The sequence below is a fragment of the Schistocerca americana genome, chromosome 2 (genome assembly GCF_021461395.2).
Source record: "Schistocerca americana isolate TAMUIC-IGC-003095 chromosome 2, iqSchAmer2.1, whole genome shotgun sequence".
In the NCBI taxonomy this organism is placed as follows: Eukaryota; Metazoa; Arthropoda; class Insecta; order Orthoptera; family Acrididae; genus Schistocerca; species Schistocerca americana.
This window is the reverse complement of record NC_060120.1, coordinates 558252360-558270512: the sequence shown is the minus strand read 5'-3', so window position 1 is coordinate 558270512 and position 18153 is coordinate 558252360. Positions and strand designations below refer to the sequence as shown.

Below are 18153 nucleotides of genomic sequence, written 5' to 3'. Positions count from 1 at the left end.
CATGTCTTCCCTGGTCGATGGATCGAACGAGGGGATCCGCCATGGCCTGCTCGTTAATTGAATCTCAACCCGTGCGATTTCCGCTTGTGGAGCCATTTCAAAAGTATCGTGTATGCAGAGCCCATTCCAGACTGGAGACACTGGAGCAGCGTATTCATGCCGCCTTTGACACTGTTCGCATTCGGCCTGGCCGATGTGAATGTGTGAGACAGAACACGCTACAGCGCGTACACACATGCGTTGAGGCACATGGAAACCATTTTCAACACATACTGTAACTGTGGCTGCATGGTACAGCGCGTATTGGACCGCAATGTCTGTAACAATGTATGACTGAATGAATGGTCTCTAGCTCGGAAACAATGCACTTCCGGACATTCATTAGACCTTTTTTGTTCCGTATCCTCTCATCGATCAATCCCTAGAGTTTTTACACGGTGGAAAAAGTCACCCTGTATAATGTCTATTTTTTTCTTCGTCCTTGTGTTAATGATCATCTTCTGACAAGCATCGGCAAAAATCTCAATAAATCTGACACTAGTTCATTCTGTCTACCACAGAAATATATTTCGTGTAACGCGCATCCAATAGTTGGTAACACCTACGTGAATTTCTTGTGCTACGGAAATGATCACGACTTGTTCCCCGTCTTCAGCGGCTGTTCAACTGCCTAAGCAGTGCGTAGTACGAATACGCGGCGTTCATCAGCTGCAAGAGAGATAAGATCAGTAAAAATTTTTCTCATAACTTAATGCTGTCATGAGAAGCTTAAAGAAAATTGTTATTCTTAAGGCATATTTCGTGATTGTGAGGCATTGGAGTTTTATATATAAAAATGATGATTATGTCCATTAAGTACATTCAGCAGCACAGTTAGGGGCACCTATGTTGATGTAATGGTTGCCTGGGATACGTGAGATTAAAAACGCGGCATAGAGGAAAACTAGCGTCGCTTCACTCACACCATACGATCCCTCCCAAGCATTACACACACACCCTCCCCCCACACATACACGCCCTCAAAGTCATCCATATAAAATGTAAACTCTGTCACAAAGAACAAGAAAAAAGTTGAGTTAATTCGCCAGATATATGACGCGAGCTCACTACTGACAGGAATATGCGATAGCCTCAAGAGAGCAGAATAAAAAAATCCACTCTGTCGTCTTATGGAGGAATCTAACACAACACAGAATTTTAAAATACAGCATACACTTCTCACAGTGTCAAAAAAAGGTACAAGTTAGGTCCTACAGTAACCTGAGATTCGTCCTCTCGTTATCACGCAAAACGAATCTAGATAAAATATGCTGTGGCAGAACTAAAATACCCCAAATTTCCCATTTTAGTTGGTCGTCACTTTGTAAGGACAATATGTGTAATAACGCAATGGCCTCTTTTTTGTCTCGTCAGAAGAAGTCGCTGCCATCAGAGTGGCTGGCAAGAGGTTCGTCTCAGCAGCTTGTCGTTTTGTATTTTCAGTCATGGGCATTTGATTCTTCCAGACAGACGATAGCATATTTGAGCATGGCATGACCAACAATATACTATACTATACAATCTTCCACAGGTGTGGAACTTTCCCTGTGTCAGGATACTTCAGCTGTGAAGTCTTCTCATTTGTTGCAGTGGCCTCTGAATTTCATTCAGTCTGCATCATAAATTGTAAAAGCCTCTGGAAGACAGATGGTGAATATCGGGAAAAATAGCACAGACGCAGTGAGTATCATTCTGACTAGACCCGTCAGTACATTCAGTCAAAAAGTCGATGTACGCAGTAAAGAAGTAAAGAAAACATATTAAAAACAGTGGCCTTTATAGAGATTGGACTGTTGGTATCTACTGCTCTTGCTGGATTTAGGAAGCCATAAAACCAGGGCCTTAAATCTTACTTATCTATAGGAGCAAACATGCCTATGAATTTACCCTTACTTCTGGCACATATTCACGGTGCCTCTGAAAGAAAAATTGCTCACACGAAGTACTGTACAGGACAGTAGCTGAGCCATGTCACAAAAATACGAGTGGCGTTCAATAAGTAACGTAACATCTTATTTTTCTCGCCCAGTTTCGCTTGACAAAATACGAAATTTGTTTTGGGACATCGTGGAATATTCCTGCTCTAGCCCCAATAGTTTCTTGAATTTCCGATAGGTGGCTGCCATTAAAATGACGCCTGTACCGGAGGTGCATTCCAAGCAGAGAGCTGTCATTGATTTTCTTCTTTTTTTTTCTTTTTGGCTGAAAACCAGAGAATCGTAGATATTTGTAGGCGCTTGTAGAATGCCAGTGGAGACCTGGCAGTAAAGAAAAGCAGGGTGAGTCGTTGGACGAGGCGTCGGTCGTCATCGCAACAACGTTTTTGCGCCATAAAACAAAACATCATCCCAGCAACGTCGCGCAAACCTGTCCGATCTCCCTCGCGCCAGTCGGCCGCACGCAGCTGTGACCCCCGCAAATGTTTCTTGCCACAAAAATGCAAGCGAACTTCTCCTTCTCCATGACAGCGCGAGGCCTCACACAAGTTGTGCTCCCGGGAGGAGATCACAGAACTTCATCGGACTGTTCTTCCTCATCCATCCTAAAGCCCGGATCTCGCACCTTCCAGCTTCCATTCCTTTTGGCTCAATGGAGAACTCATTCGCAGGAAGCAGTTCGTAGATGATGGGGAGGTTAGCGGCGCAGCAAGAAGTTGGCTCCGACATCGACTATTAGAGTGAGACTATGTGGGCGCATATGCCCTTCCAGTAAAGTGGCGTAAGGCCGTCGCATTGAACGGAGATAAGGTTAAAAACAGGGTTTTGTAGTCAAAAGGGTAGGGAATAACGTTGTGTATTGCAGACTTGAATAAGACCAACCTGCTTTCAGCAAAAAAGTGTTGCGTTATTTATTGAACGCTCCTAGCAACTCGCAATGCACATTGACATATCATAAGAGATAAGACACGTCACCAGTACAGACTGTTTGTCAGTACATTGTTATTACAGCATTTATATGAACAGTAGATAAATTTATTTTGTAAATCTGGATCCTTTCCTAAGAGGTGTCACCCGCTCTGCTGCCTTTGTCGGTCCCTGTGGCAATGTGTTTCTACTGGATGATTCAAAAGTAACACTGAGACTGAAAAACCAAAGATGTGAAAAGTAACGGCAGTAGCATGTCAAAGATTTCACAGAAGGATTCAGATATATGATTAAAAGTGACAAAAATCATTGTGAGAGAATTATGGAACTCACCAATATGCGACTATTCAACTTAATTTTTTTTTTTTCAATGCACTCCACAGGTCTTTCTGTACCGACCAGCTGATTTTACGGTCAAATTGAGTTCTCTTATGATGACTTTGAAATGTTACAGACAGGATGACCCAGAAACGGGTTCAGGAGACGTCGTCGGTGTTTAGCAACAGCGGTAAACTGCCCTCCACTAACATATCCCTACATTTGTGCGTGAACTGTCGCTGGCAGCATAAATCGCCCATAGCCCTACTACCCGTCCAGACTGCAGGAGAGGACTTTTTTCCACGGCACTTGATGTGGTACTTTTTTCCACTGCCCTACACCTGCAATTCGCAAACCACTTTCTGTCTACTATCTCCTAGGCTGAATCGTATTAGTGGAGCGTCGCACCAGATGTACGGAGAACATGACAGTCCCGCATCCTGTAACTCCTCAATGGAAACACTAAGCTTTTCGAAGATGTGACAGTACAACTTCGTGGACACCACGCAAGTGTGGGTGTGGGTGGGCTCCATTTCTTTAAATATTGTATTACCCAACATGAAATGAAAAATGAGTTCTGTCTATCCATAGGTCATTTAACATACAATGCAGTTGTTTCCTAGTTGTACCCACAGATGAAATTTGTTTTTAAAATAAGTCATTTAATTCCGTAGGCTGTTCTTTTATTTTAAACTAAGCACTTTATTTCATTAATATCAATTAGCTAATTTCACCCCTTTGCTCATTATGAAACTACGTCACAATAACGATAGTTACGCTTACAGCATATTATATTCCAGAAATGATAGGGGGGTTAAAGTAACGTATGGTATCATCTTAATAAGAGTTCTGCACAACCATAACAAATACGTGCACAACTAGCCGAAATACGAGGTCGGTAAAGAGAATGGAAAAGTGCTGTCCTGATGTGGAGTTAGTCACTCTGCCATCATACATAACACACTGGAATAAATAAATAAAATAAATAACTACTGAAGTGAAAACATACATGGTGTGGTCAATATCTTATAATCAAATACGCTGCCTAGCAAAAAACAGTAACTGACGCAGGAGGGGAAGTGGAAACGAAATGAAACTTGACAATTTGGGAAAATATGTCATGTTATTTTAAGTGGTACGAAATGGACTAAAATTTACAAAGAACTTGGCAATATGAGCCGACTTATCAGTATGATGCTGCACCCAGTCTGTCCAGGATGCATACACGATTCGGTTGGAAAGTATGTCACAAAGCCATTGCATCCTCTCTTGAGGCAAAGTGTCCCACAATTTTTGTAACTGGTACTTTATACCCTGGATGCTGGCACAGGTATGGAGTTGACATCCAGACTGGTCCCACACATATACTATCGGAGACAGATCTTGGAATACTGCTCGCCACTGAAGTATCTGAATATTTCTCAGACAATACCTAGAGACCCGTGCCATGTGTGGACGAGTATTCTCCTGTTGAAAAATGGCATCACAGTAATGTCGCATAAGAAATAACAATGTCGACACAGTATGTCTGTGACGTGCCGTTGTAGCCTCGGAGTTCTCTCAATCACTACCAGCCATGACCTGAAGTCATACCCGATTAATTCCCTACCATGACACCTAGAGTAACACCACTATGCCTCTTCAGATCGCTGGAGGAATACGACCTTCACACGTCGCTACCTTACTCGCTGACAATGGTCATCGGGGTGGTGCATAACCCAAATTCATTGCTGAACGCAATGTGATGCCGTTCATCAGCATTCCAAACTTCCTGGGCATGGTACCACTTGAAACAATGTCGTTTGCGTTGTTATGTTAACCGTAGCACAACAATGGGACGGTGATTCCCCTAGTCTGGCTGCTGTTACTCTCTCACCAACCGTGGGGTGTGACAGAGAATGTTTCAGCGAGTCCATTACGTGTTTTTCGGTGGCAGCGCAGATGTGAAGGAGCTACGATGTGCTTGGTGCACAATATAGCGATCCTCCCTGCTGGTGGTCAGACCTGGTTGACCAGAGCCTTGACGACGAATAAGCCTGACCTCATGTTCCCATGCTGTCCAATAGAAGGACACTGTTACATCCGAATACCTCACAAATCTGAATATTGCACGATTCGACCAGCTGGCCAAACTGAGAGCCTCAATGAGGCCCATTTCAAACTGGGTGAGTTACTTATAAGACTGTTTCACACGAGCATGTGGCATCTCCGTTTCCTTCATAGCGATCATCAACATCTGATTTTGTTGACACCCCTTATTACTCTTCCAGGCCTTGTTACAAAGCCAAACACAACCAAAAGTAATGATCTGTGGTGACTGTTGTACCTTTCACAGATAATTGCAATTCTGTTCATGTTCATACCAGCCACTGGTGTTATGTGTGCACTGACATGCGACCATGTATTCTGCGTGCTTCACTTTTTTTGTCATGCAGTGTAGCTGTTATTTATTAGGGACACCATATTTTCGTTACTAAGTGCCACTCTCAGTACGGAGTGTGGAGCACTGCGCTCACAAAATACTTAATTATAAATATACCAGACAAAAACATTACTCTCCACCAGAAGCCACGTAACACCGCCTCTAGTTGTGATAATCGCCACAGTTCGGCGAGGAAGAAAGTCGACATATTTCTTCAGATAAGGCATATCTCGCTGAAACCACTCATCGATAATTGGACCCTGTATAGATACCACCTTGTAGGTATAATCACGGCTACATTTTAGTGCTGTTCCAAGCAGACAATATGTGACCTATTGGGCAAGTCGAGTGGCGGTAGACTGTCTGAGTGTTCATCAGACAGGGAACGTATGCTTGCATCCGTGTTTATATGGCTGTTGTCTTCTTGGAAGATGGGAGTGTCCACAGGATATTTATCGTCATAATATAGAAGAAGGGTCAACGCTTCCTCACCGAGATGTTGAAATAAACGTCCTGCTTGATGTTCACGCTAGTATGAGTGAATGGTCCGAAGTCATGGTACACCCCAAAAATCACACAGCTCACGCACCTACCACCGACATGAATGACACCCTGCAAACACTGTGGTTTATACAGGGTGTTACAAAAAGGTACGGCCAAACTTTCAGGAAACATTCCTCACACACAAATAAAGAAAAGATGTTCTACATCTACATCTACATCTACATTTATACTCCGCAAGCCACCCAACGGTGTGTGGCGGAGGGCACTTTACGTGCCACTGTCATTACCTTCCTTTCCTGTTCCAGTCGCGTATGGTTCGCGGGAAGAACGACTGTCTGAAAGCCTCCGTGCGCGCTCGAATCTCTCTAATTTTACATTCGTGATCTCCTCGGGAGGTATAAGTAGGGGCAAGCAATATATTCGATACCTCATCCAGAAACGCACCCTCTCGAAACCTGGCGAGCAATCCACACCGCGATGCAGAGCGCCTCTCTTGCAGAGTCTGCCACTTGAGTTTATTAAACATCTCCGTAACGCTATCACGGTTACCAAATAACCCTGTGACGAAACGCGCCGCTCTTCTTTGGATCTTCTCTATCTCCTCCGTCAGACCGATCTGGTACGGATCCCACACTGATGAGCAATACTCAAGTATAGGTCGAACGAGTGTTTTGTAAGCCACCTCCTTTGTTGATGGACTACATTTTCTAAGCACTCTCCCAATGAATCTCAACCTGGTACCCGCCTTACCAACAATTAATTTTATATGATCATTCCACTTCAAATCGTTCCGCACGCATACTCCCAGATATTTTACAGAAGTAACTGCTACCAGTGTTTGTTCCGCTATCATATAATCATACAATAAAGGATCCTTCTTTCTATGTATTCGCAATACATTACATTTGTCTATGTTAAGGGTCAGTTGCCACTCCCTGCACCAAGTGCCTATCCGCTGCAGATCTTCCTGCATTTCGCTACAATTTTCTAATGCTGCAACTTCTCTGTATACTGCAGCATCATCCGCGAAAAGCCGCATGGAACTTCCGACACTATCTACTAGGTCATTTATATATATTGTGAAAAGCAATGGTCCCATAACACTCCCCTGTGGCACGCCAGACGTTACTTTAACGTCTGTAGACGTCTCTCCATTGATAACAACATGCTGTGTTCTGTTTGCTAAAAACTCTTCAATCCAGCCACACAGCTGGTCTGATATTCCGTAGGCTCTTACTTTGTTTATCAGGCGACAGTGCGGAACTGTATCGAACGCCTTCCGGAAGTCAAGAAAAATAGCATCTACCTGGGAGCCTGTATCTAATATTTTCTGGGTCTCATGAACAAATAAAGCGAGTTGGGTCTCACACGATCGCTGTTTCCGGAATCCATGTTGATTCTTACATAGATTCTGGGTTTCCAAAAACGACATGATACTCGAGCAAAAAACATGTTCTAAAATTCTACAACAGATCGACGTCAGAGATATAGGTCTATAGTTTTGCGCATCTGCTCGACGACCCTTCTTGAAGACTGGGACTATCTGTGCTCTTTTCCAATCATTTGGAACCCTCCGTTCCTCTAGAGACTTGCGGTACACGGCTGTTAGAAGGGGGGCAAGTTCTTTCGCGTACTCTGTGTAGAATCGAATTGGTATCCCGTCAGGTCCAGTGGACTTTCCTCTATTGAGTGATTCCAGTTGCTTTTCTATTCCTTGGACACTTATTTCGATGTCAGCCATTTTTTCGTTTGTGCGAGGATTTAGAGAAGGAACTGCAGTGCGGTCTTCCTCTGTGAAACAGCTTTGGAAAAAGGTGTTTAGTATTTCAGCTTTACGCGTGTCATCCTCTGTTTCAATGCCATCATCATCCCGTAGTGTCTGGATATGCTGTTTCGAGCCACTTACTGATTTAACGTAAGACCAGAACTTCCTAGGATTTTCTGTCAAGTCGGTACATAGAATTTTACTTTCGAATTCACTGAACGCTTCACGCATAGCCCTCCTTACGCTAACTTTGACATCGTTTAGCTTCTGTTTGTCTGAGAGGTTTTGGCTGCGTTTACGCTTGGAGTGAAGCTCTCTTTGCTTTCGCAGTAGTTACCTAACTTTGTTGTTGTACCACGGTGGGTTTTTCCCGTCCCTCACAGTTTTACTCGGCACGTACCTGTCTAAAACGCATTTTACGATTGCCTTGAACTTTTTCCATAAACACTCAACATTGTCAGTGTCGGAACAGAAATTTTCGTTTTATGTGGACATGTGTCCGGAAACGCTTAATTTCCATGTAAAAGCTCATTTTAGTTTCGTCAGTATGTACTGTACTTCCTCGATTCACCGCCAGTTGGCCCAATTGAAGGAAGGTAATGTTGACTTCTGCTAGAAAATGTGCCTTTACAAGTACGACACAACATGTGGTTCATGCACTATGGAGCTCCTGCACATTTCAGTCGAAGTGTTCGTACGCTTCTCAACAACAGATTCGGTGACCGATGGATTGGTAGAGGCGGACCAATTCCATGGCCTCCACGCTCTCCTGACCTCAACCCTCTTGACTTTCATTTATGGGGGCATTTGAAAGCTCTTGTTTACGCAACCCCGGTACCAAATGTTAGAGACTCTTCGTGCTCGTATTGTGGATGGCTGTGATACAATACGCTATTCTCAAGGGCTGCATCAGCGCATCAGGGATTCCATGCGACGGAGGGTGGATGCATGTATCCTCGCTAACGGAGGACATTTTGAACATTTTCTGTAACAAAGTGTTTGAAGTCACGCTGGTGCGTTCTGTTGCTGTGTGTTTCCATTCCATGATTAATGTGATTTGAAGAGAAGTAATAAAATGAGCTCAAACATGGAAAGTAAGCGTGTCCGGACACATGTCCACATAACATATTTTCTATCTTTGTGTGTGGGGAATGTTTCCTGAAAGTTTGGCCGTACCTTTTGTAACACCCTGTATACCTCACTGAGTCGCCGGTGCACTGGAGGACGCCTTACATCATTTGGAAAGAGGCAATACCACAAGTTCCTGGACACACTACTTGTCTCCATTGAGGCAATGCGTTGCCTAGCCTACAGGAGATGGGCACCTCCATGTCCTGATGTGAGCAATGGTCTTCTCGTAGGTATCCGAACCAAATACTCATTGTATGTGGTTTCCTTTGCTATATTCGCTCGGAAACTGGCTCAGAAGGACTTGTATTCACCGACAGTAATAATTCTTGTTGGGTTTGAAACCTATTGTCACTGACAAAGTTGGACACTCGTTTTCGGTCCGTGTCAGTTTGTTCTTGGCTCCACGTTACATGGCTACGAGTAGTAATCCATTCATTGTAGACACACCAGAGTGTCCTTGTTGATACACCCATAAATGAGGTCCAGTCAAATGAAAATTGAACACCCGGAACCAAGGAGCCATGGAATGGTACTATTCAAAAGTAATCGCGTTAAGACTTTTATCCTACCGGGAGACGAGACGATCAATTCCTGTTACCGAGCGAATATTGGAAAGGAAACCACATACAACGAGTATTTGGTGTCAGATACCTACGAAAAGGCCATTGCAGTTAGCAATATGGAAGTGGGCGTTATCATGCATCAGGATGATTCCATCTACTAGCATTCTTGGGCGTTTTGACTTTATGGCGCTTCACAGCTTCTGCAAATGGTCTTCATAGTGCTGCGCGTTGATGTGGTTCACGCTCGAGGAAGTCGACCAGCAGAGGGCCCCTATAGTCGAAGAAGGAGGTCATCATGATCTTACCGGAACTTGTGTGAACAGCTTCGGATTTCTTTGGATTGGGGGGGGGGCGGGGGGGGAGGGGAGAAGTGGATGTTTACACTGTGGGCTTTGCCATTTGCCCTTGGACTGTCGCAATGCTTCACACGGAATCATCCTGCTGTGCAATAATGGCCGCCCCGACATTGGCAGTTGGACGAAGGCTATACGCTTCGGCCATTCGGTTGGTAAACACTGCAATATCCTCCGTACAACCCAGATCATTGAACACCTTATTTTATTGTCATATCTTTGACAACCAGAAAAAAGACATGCCTGGATGCCAGTTTCAGTCGGACGAGGAAGTCCAAGAGTGCGTGTGGTTGTGGATCCGTCAGTGGCTGACCACGTTCTAGAAAACAAGAATTGATTGTCTAGTCTCCAAGTGAGATAAATGTCTTAAAGCGTGTGGTGATTATTTTTGAGTGGAATTATTCCATGTACCCGTTGTGGAGGGTGTTCGTTTTCATTTGACATCCACGTCCAGAGACGATAGGTCCTTTCCGCTATTCCGTCACCTCTCAACGGCGAGCCGTATTATTGTGCTGATTCCGTAAACAGGTGCTTATTACCCCATTTCACTGCGATGAATTACATCAGCACTGGAGGGTCACATGACTCCCTAGTACTAGTTCTACGCCACCTACAACGCTATAAAGCTACCTGTGTCCTCCTTTAAGGGGGTGACTAACATTTTGTCCAGTGAACTAGGGAGCGTTTCGCTACCTGCATACTACATACTGTGCCACTGACCGAGATGAAGGTGGCCTTGTTGATGACGTAGACCCTGCCCGCGGTGAGCAGGATTGGCTTCTGGGCGCGGCTCATGAGGATGCGTAGCGCACGCCGGAACCGGCCACCCGCCTCGTGCCAGCCGCAGCTGTACGCCGCCAGCGACACCGCCTCGCCCTGCGCAGACACAAGTCGCCCAATGCCACCTTTTCTTTTCACTGAGGAACTAAAAAATATCTGCTTTCTTGGAGGAAAAACGACTGTCGGACGAAGCAAACAGGACATAAATGGTTCAAATGGCTCTGAGCACTATGCGACTCAACTGCTGAGGTTATCAGTCGCCTAGAACTTAGAACTAATTAAACCTAACTAACCTAAGGACAGAACACAACACCCAGCCATCACGAGGCAGAGAAAATCCCTGACCCCGCCGGGAATCGAACCCGGGAACCCGGGCGTGGGAAGCGAGAACGCTACCGCACGACCACGAGATGCGGGCAAACAGGACATAAGAAGCAGTCTAGTACAATCAAAGAGAGCTTTCATTTTCACCAACTGCGACATAATCGCCTTACTTGATGAGTTATGTTGAGAACAGAAGACATTTCCCTTACTTCCGCACAGTAGTCGGTCTAATCTTGTAACTGATTATCTCCTACCTACTCATGGAATGTATAGCCAAACTATATAATTTTATTTATTAAATGCTTATATGTTGTTTAAAAGTTTTCTGTGGGAGACATGTCACGATGTATGTAAAGCCCTCTATTGGTTAAGTTCTTACGATCGGGTCGCGCCTACATAAGATCCTAGCGGCCGACCCAACAGAGGGCGCTGTTCATTGATCTGTCTCTTTTTCAGCTGTCATATAGACATTTTATATTTCGTAAGTAATTTATAGGTTGCCACAGGCAACGTATTACGCTATATTAATTGTTGATCGTAGATTCACCATAAAAAAGGGTCGGACCTATACTCTTCATATATTTCTTTAATAATTTTACGTAGGTAACTGCATTCATCTTTTAATGTATCACAATTGGATTCTACGATAGTCATCAATTTTAATAAGTCTGCTACATGCATTTTATCAAATGTGTTTTTATCAGATTATGTTTTTGCGTAAATGATGACTACATATAAGCAAATCCACAGTAGCGACATCTAGGGAAAGTGTAGGCAAACAGGTTTATAGATGCTACTGTACCTCAGTACCTAGTTGGCAATAGTCACTATGTGGACGATGTGGCCTATTCTACGCCATATTTTAAATTTATGTGACGATGCTATGCTGATTATATGTTTTGACGATACCATTATGGCCGTATCACTTTAGGACATGGTGTAAAAAAGGTACTTTATACCATATTTTATCTGTACATTTCCCTAATGTATGACAGTATATTGTGATACATATTGCTGTTTTATGTTAAAAGACACACTGCTCACTAGTTGTACTTTAGATCTGAAGATGGTCATTACAGACTGAAACCGGTCAGCGTCTAAAGAATTCATTTGTGATCAGAGACTGGAATAATAAAGCATTTTAGAGCTTTCATTATCAAAAGAAGTCTATTGTTATCAAAAATAATACAGAGAGTTGAGTTGTTTGGGCGAGGAAACCAAACAGTGAGGTCTCATCGGATTCGGGAAGGACGGGGAAGAAAGTCGGCCGTGCCCTTTTAAAGGAACCATCCTGGCATTTGCCTGAAGCGATTTAGGGAAATCATGGAGAACTTAAATCAGGAAGGCCGGACGCGGGATTGAACCGTCGTCCTCCAGAATGCGAGTCCAGTGTAATACAGGGTATCCCTTTGAAACCTCCCACCTTTGAAAGGCCCGCGAAAAAAAAACTACAACACATACGATAATGAAATTGCACCATATGCTAGACCATCTCAAATAATTTATATTTCCCCATCAGTTGTGCAAACTATGAGGGGCATTTAATAAGTAACGCGCATTTTTTATTCTGGGTCAATTTCGGTTGAAGAAATGCGGTATTTGCTGTGGGACATCGTGGAATGTTCTCACTTCAGCCCCTATAGTTTCATGAATTTCCAATATGTGATTACGCTATACGCATCCTTCAAAATGACGTCTGTAATGGAGATGTGTTCCAAGTACAGAGCTATCATTCAGTTTCTTTTGGCGGTATTCATAGGCACTTGCAGAATATCTAGAGGGACGCGGCAGTGAACAGGAGCACGGGGAGTCGTCGCAACATCGGCACGCCAGCTTGTTCGGTATCCCGCGTGCCGGCCAGCCGCACACAGCCACGACTCATGCAATGTTGGAACGCGCTGACGTCTCATTCCGAGTGATGCAAACGAACTTCTCCTTCTTCATAACAGTACAAGGCCTCACACAAGTCTGCGCACCCGAGAGGAGATCACAAATCTTCACTGGACTGTTCTTCCTCATCCACCCAATAGCCCGGATCACGCACCTTCCGACGTTCATCTGTTAGGCCATTGAAGTTTGAACTCCGCAGGAAGCAGTACGTGGATGATGGGGTGGTTGCAAGGCATTAAAGATCTCTCAGAAACGCCTCATTTTTGTGTATGGTTCGTTGTGCTGAAGTATCGGAAAACGTGACGTCGGCTTAAAAAATGCTACCATCCATTTTTAAGCACTTCATTTGGTAGGCTAAAAAGGTAGTTATAGTAAATGAATTGCTTCTTATCACCTGTTGACGTACGTTTTGCTTACCCTAACTAATTTTGTTGACGAAATTAGTACGTCTACCATTCTGCGCTGCACCGAAGTCTATGACAACTTCATTAAAATTTGGACGGTTCAATAGTTCTTTTTCAATATCATGTACCAAAGTTTCGTCTCATAAACGGCACATTGAATTCATGTCGTGCTATTTTCAGACTCGTGATATGCTACAGTTATTCGAACGAAATGAAACTCATTACAACTAAGGCCAGAGCCAGTTCGAGGACACTTTTCCACGCAAGCTACGTATCAGTTGGTGCCTTCCTCCCTTCCCCCTTTTCCCTCATACACTTTCACTTGCGTCAGTTTTCGCTACTAACTGTGATACGCAGTACGTACGTATCATGCACATGGGTGCTCCGGCACGAGGTATGTGTACGCCAACTGTCTCAGTGCAGTGTTATTCATGTGAAAGTGAATTTGCGAATCGTGTATATGAGGTGGTAGTTGGGTACCAGCCCAGTATTCGCCTGGTGGGACATGGGAAACTTCCAAAAAACCACACCAAGGCTGGCGGGCACACCGATACTTGTCGTTAATCCGCAGCACCGTTTCGATCCAGGCTCGGCGCATCTACCTGTCCTGGAAGAGGCGATTTAACACCCACGGCTACTTTTTAAACAGTCGAAAACAGCAGGCCAAGGGTCCCTTAAATTCGGTAGGACATTTGTGGAACATGCCATGACCCACACTTCCATTCACCACTGGAACACTCACATTGAGTAAGAAAAGTGTGCCCGTGTTTCACACATTCACTTGAGTTCCATTACTCTCGGTGAATAACACAAACTATTTCAATATCGTCCATATTAAGACCTGAAACTGTGCCAACAGCCCCATCATTAGGCTTAAATTGTACACTACAATTGGTTGTCCTGACTATTCGTTCACAAACATCGTTGTTTTTATAATTTTTACATACACTCTATTTACAGTATTGTCAATTTGAAAACCTAAGACACAGAGTATCATTGCTTTCTACTGCACAGTCGAAGTTAGACTTTATCCCGTGGTTCCTCTGCCGAGGATGCAATATTTTGCTCGCCAGTTTTTTCTCGCAGCTCATGAAATCCCTTGGCATGTAACACAGAGATTGGCGGAATATCATTACCCTTCTTTTCCCTTTTATGTTTCTTGAGATTATAGATTGGAGTTTGTGTTTCTTCTTCGCTGCTTGCCGTATCTGTTTTGAACAAGGTACTGTTGTTGGTTTGTGCTTTCGCCAGAAATATGGTAAATACTGTCTGATAGGGCGTCCATTTTCCACGTATTTTTCCATCATGGTGGCTACTTCGGTCATAGATTCATCATCGCATTAGTTTTCTGCGTAATCGGAATACATAGTTTCTATGTTTTTCAGTCACCAACGTTTGCTGCCATCTGCACATCCTTTTCCACTTGCAGGGGCGCATTCTGATGTTCTTGTTGCCGTAAATTGGCAGGGACGGTGACAGCAGTTTCGTCTGTTGATTTACTTTGATCGTTCGTTATTGCGCTCTCTATTCCGTTCCCTTGTCGCGACCGTAGTTTTACTGACGCTCACTGCCATCTTCTGCATTCTCTTCCACATCCATAGGTGCATTCTGGCGTTCCTTGTCACGTGATGCTGCTACCAGCCTTCTTAGTTGAGTTAACTGTGTTATCACATTTGTTGCTCTCCGTTCGGTTCTCTTCCTGATCGTTGATGGATCCTGTAACTTCCTCATTTACAGTTCTCCCATTGGCAGACCCTAATGTACCCATAATGGGCTCACTCCACTCTGACATAAGAGTTGCATATGCCATTACTTCAAGTGGACGTTTTTCAATGTGCAACTGTACAGGGCGTCTACAGTTACAATTTCCCCTTAAGATTTTCAATGGAATTGCTTACAGAGCATATTTGATGGTGGTTTTCATACACAATATACGCCCTATGACCGCATACAGTCACATAAGAGGATATGTGCTTTTACAATTACACTTCAGTTATTTATTCTACTGCCATTATTTTCTGACCTTACTTCTTCCCTGTTACCGTAAAAAGTCCCACATATAGTAAGTATTTCTCTGGTCTTTTTGAGGGTCACTTTGAATGATAAATTATACTCTCTCGCACATCATAAGCCAAGGCTTGCGAGCGTTATTGATACTGTGCTAACAGACCCATCGTTCAACGGAGAAATAACACAATCAGCTGGTTGCAAATAACTGTTTAATATATTGACCTAGGTTTCGAAACTCTAAGGATGCTTTCAACAGAATGGCAGTTTAAAAGCAGTAAAGTTACATTGTGAGAAAGCAATAGTCAGAGTTTAGAGTAGACATCTTCAAGTGAAAAATTAAAAAGGTCCCAGTCTTTGGTACGTACACCTTGTACAGCCTTCCCGCAGTGTAACTTTACGGCTTTTAAATTTTCATTCTACTGAAACGTAGGGCAATGTATTAGACAGCTACTTGCAACCAGTTGGCTGTGTTACTCCTCCACTGAAACTTGCATACGGTTGCTGAAAGACAGTCGTGTTCAAAACTGTCAGATCCATCATTATGCTTACATTTTACCCTCCGTTGGTGTCCCTGACTATTCATTCACAGACTCGCTATTTATGCATTTTTCGTACACACTATCCACCGTATTGTCAATCTAAAGACCTACATCAAGCATCTTGACCTCATTAATCATCCATCTCCGAAAGCGAGAGGGTTAGACCTCTCTGTGGTCCATTGAAAACTAAATTTCAAGGTCTCCCTCATCTAGGAAGACATGGCATCACAGTTCAGGTGACACACCCTGTAGTACAAAAGACACTCCGCTGTGAACATGCGCCACGCTGTACACAGCCGTAACGGACTTCCGCACGCCACGGTGGCCAAACACGGACTGTTATCCGGGCGAGTCTGACTCAGGCGCAATACACTCTCAAAAGGAAATATGCTAATGACGGCAACGAGACATTTTTCGCTCGCGTGTTTCCTCTATTCACTCGTGAATCTCCCGCTAAACCGTGAAACTTAACGTTATTATCACTGTATTCTAGGGCTCTCTGGCGAGACGTTTACAAACTTATTACTACAGCGGATAGAACTGCCAATGACAGAAACAACAAAAATCCGGATAAGTACGAGTAGAACTCGCGCACCGGGGGACCTGTACAAACTTAATCATATATGTAGATAGTTCAACGGTCCCGGGGATCGAGAATTTGGACGATCTTTGCCTGTTATCGATATCGATACTGGGAAGTTATCAAAATATCTGATGCAAATGGCCGTATCTTTTGACTACCTCAACGTAGCAGCTTCAAATTTTTTTACGCCGCCAGGGGACCGTAGCCTTTAGTATGTCGTTGTGTTCGACTTCTTGGACATTGAGGTGGTTAGTACTACTACAATTAATCTGAACACTCAGAATAAGTAATACTTTATTAATTACAACAAAACTTATCTTTGCTCGCCAGGCTCGCCTGTAGCTGTGAAGCTGCACACGTGGACTTGCGGTTCAGAATAGAGCAAATGAGCCACGATTATGAATAGTGAATTGAAAGAAGTTTGAAATGGTCGTGCTGCTGTGGCTTCCCTGCAGTCTACAGTTCGTAGACACTTGTTGACACAATTCTAATAGCGTTGATGCGTAGGTGCGGTTCACAGGAGATGGAAATCTCTTCGCTCCCAGACGGTTGACACGGGCTGTGCCACGGCGAATAGGTGGCACAACGACGTAACTCCGACAGGGACTTCCTGGAGGTGGGCAGATCCGACCTAGAACAGAACTGCCCTACTGGCATCTGGCGACGCTATTTCAGGGCAGAGGCGCGGCGGTGGCGCCTCGGAAGCACGGGAGGCAAGGTTTCTTCCTAGTATCTCATTGGCGCCTCGTGATACAGCTTTGCTGTGCAGTATCTCTGCTCTGGTCGACATTTCTTGCGCCGCTATCGACACTCGACGCAACGCATATGTGACATATATGTCAACTTGATACATGGACCCGTTCCTGAGACAAAGGGGTCTTAACAGACGGACAGACAAACAATCGGATAACAAATGACAAAAAAAAGTTTTTCATGTGTTATAATCACAAATCAACCATTTTCGGATTTTTTCCCCTTTACTTGTACTGTAGAGCCTTCCTTTTGGCCATATTTCATGATCGCAGATCAACAGGAAGTACCCTCTGATTTTGACGAGTGAGTTTGCATCAAAATACGTGACATAAATGGCTTTATCTCTCGACTGCATTGCTTTACAACCTTAAATTTTTTAACACCATCAAGGTGCCATTGCCATAGTTCTTAGTGGGTAACATAAATTTCAACGTGATAACATCTACCTGTTCCCGACAAAAGTGGTTCTTAAGAGACAGGCACACACACAAGCACACGGATAACAAAGTGGTCCTATAAGGGTTCCGTTTTTACCGACTAAGGTACGGTGCTCTAAAAACTGTCTAAACTACTACTTAAGCGTTATTAATAAACGTCGATTAGTGAAGCATCAATGACATGTAGAGACAAGGATTCGACAGCGAAGTTCCAGACACACTGTTCATTCCCCTTTGATGTCCGCGCGGTTCTGGCGCTGCACTCTGGAACCGCGAGACCGCTACGGTCGCAGGTTCGAATCCTGCCTCGGGCATGGATGTGTGTGATGTCCTTAGGTTGGTTAGGTTTAACTAGTTCTAAGTTCTAGGGGACTAATGACCTCAGCAGTTGAGTCCCATAGTACTCAGAGCCATTTGAACCATTTGAAACCACTTTGATGTAAGCAGCGTAACGTGAAAATCATGTGGAAGTTG

General features: G+C 44.0%; 1 protein-coding gene across 1 annotated transcript in view; it reads right to left on the bottom strand.

Moving 5' to 3' along the window:
• Positions 1 to 240: 240 nt before the first annotated feature.
• LOC124596123 (odorant receptor Or2-like) overlaps positions 241 to 18153 on the bottom strand; it is a 94636-nt gene continuing 76723 nt past the window's right edge. Inside the window, exons 4-5 of the mRNA XM_047135140.1 lie at positions 10680 to 10835; positions 241 to 708 (exon numbers count right to left, since the gene is read on the bottom strand). Of these exons, the coding sequence (XP_046991096.1) occupies positions 652 to 708; positions 10680 to 10835 (213 nt within the window). The 3' untranslated portion in view covers positions 241 to 651. The remainder of the gene's footprint in view (positions 709 to 10679; positions 10836 to 18153) is intronic.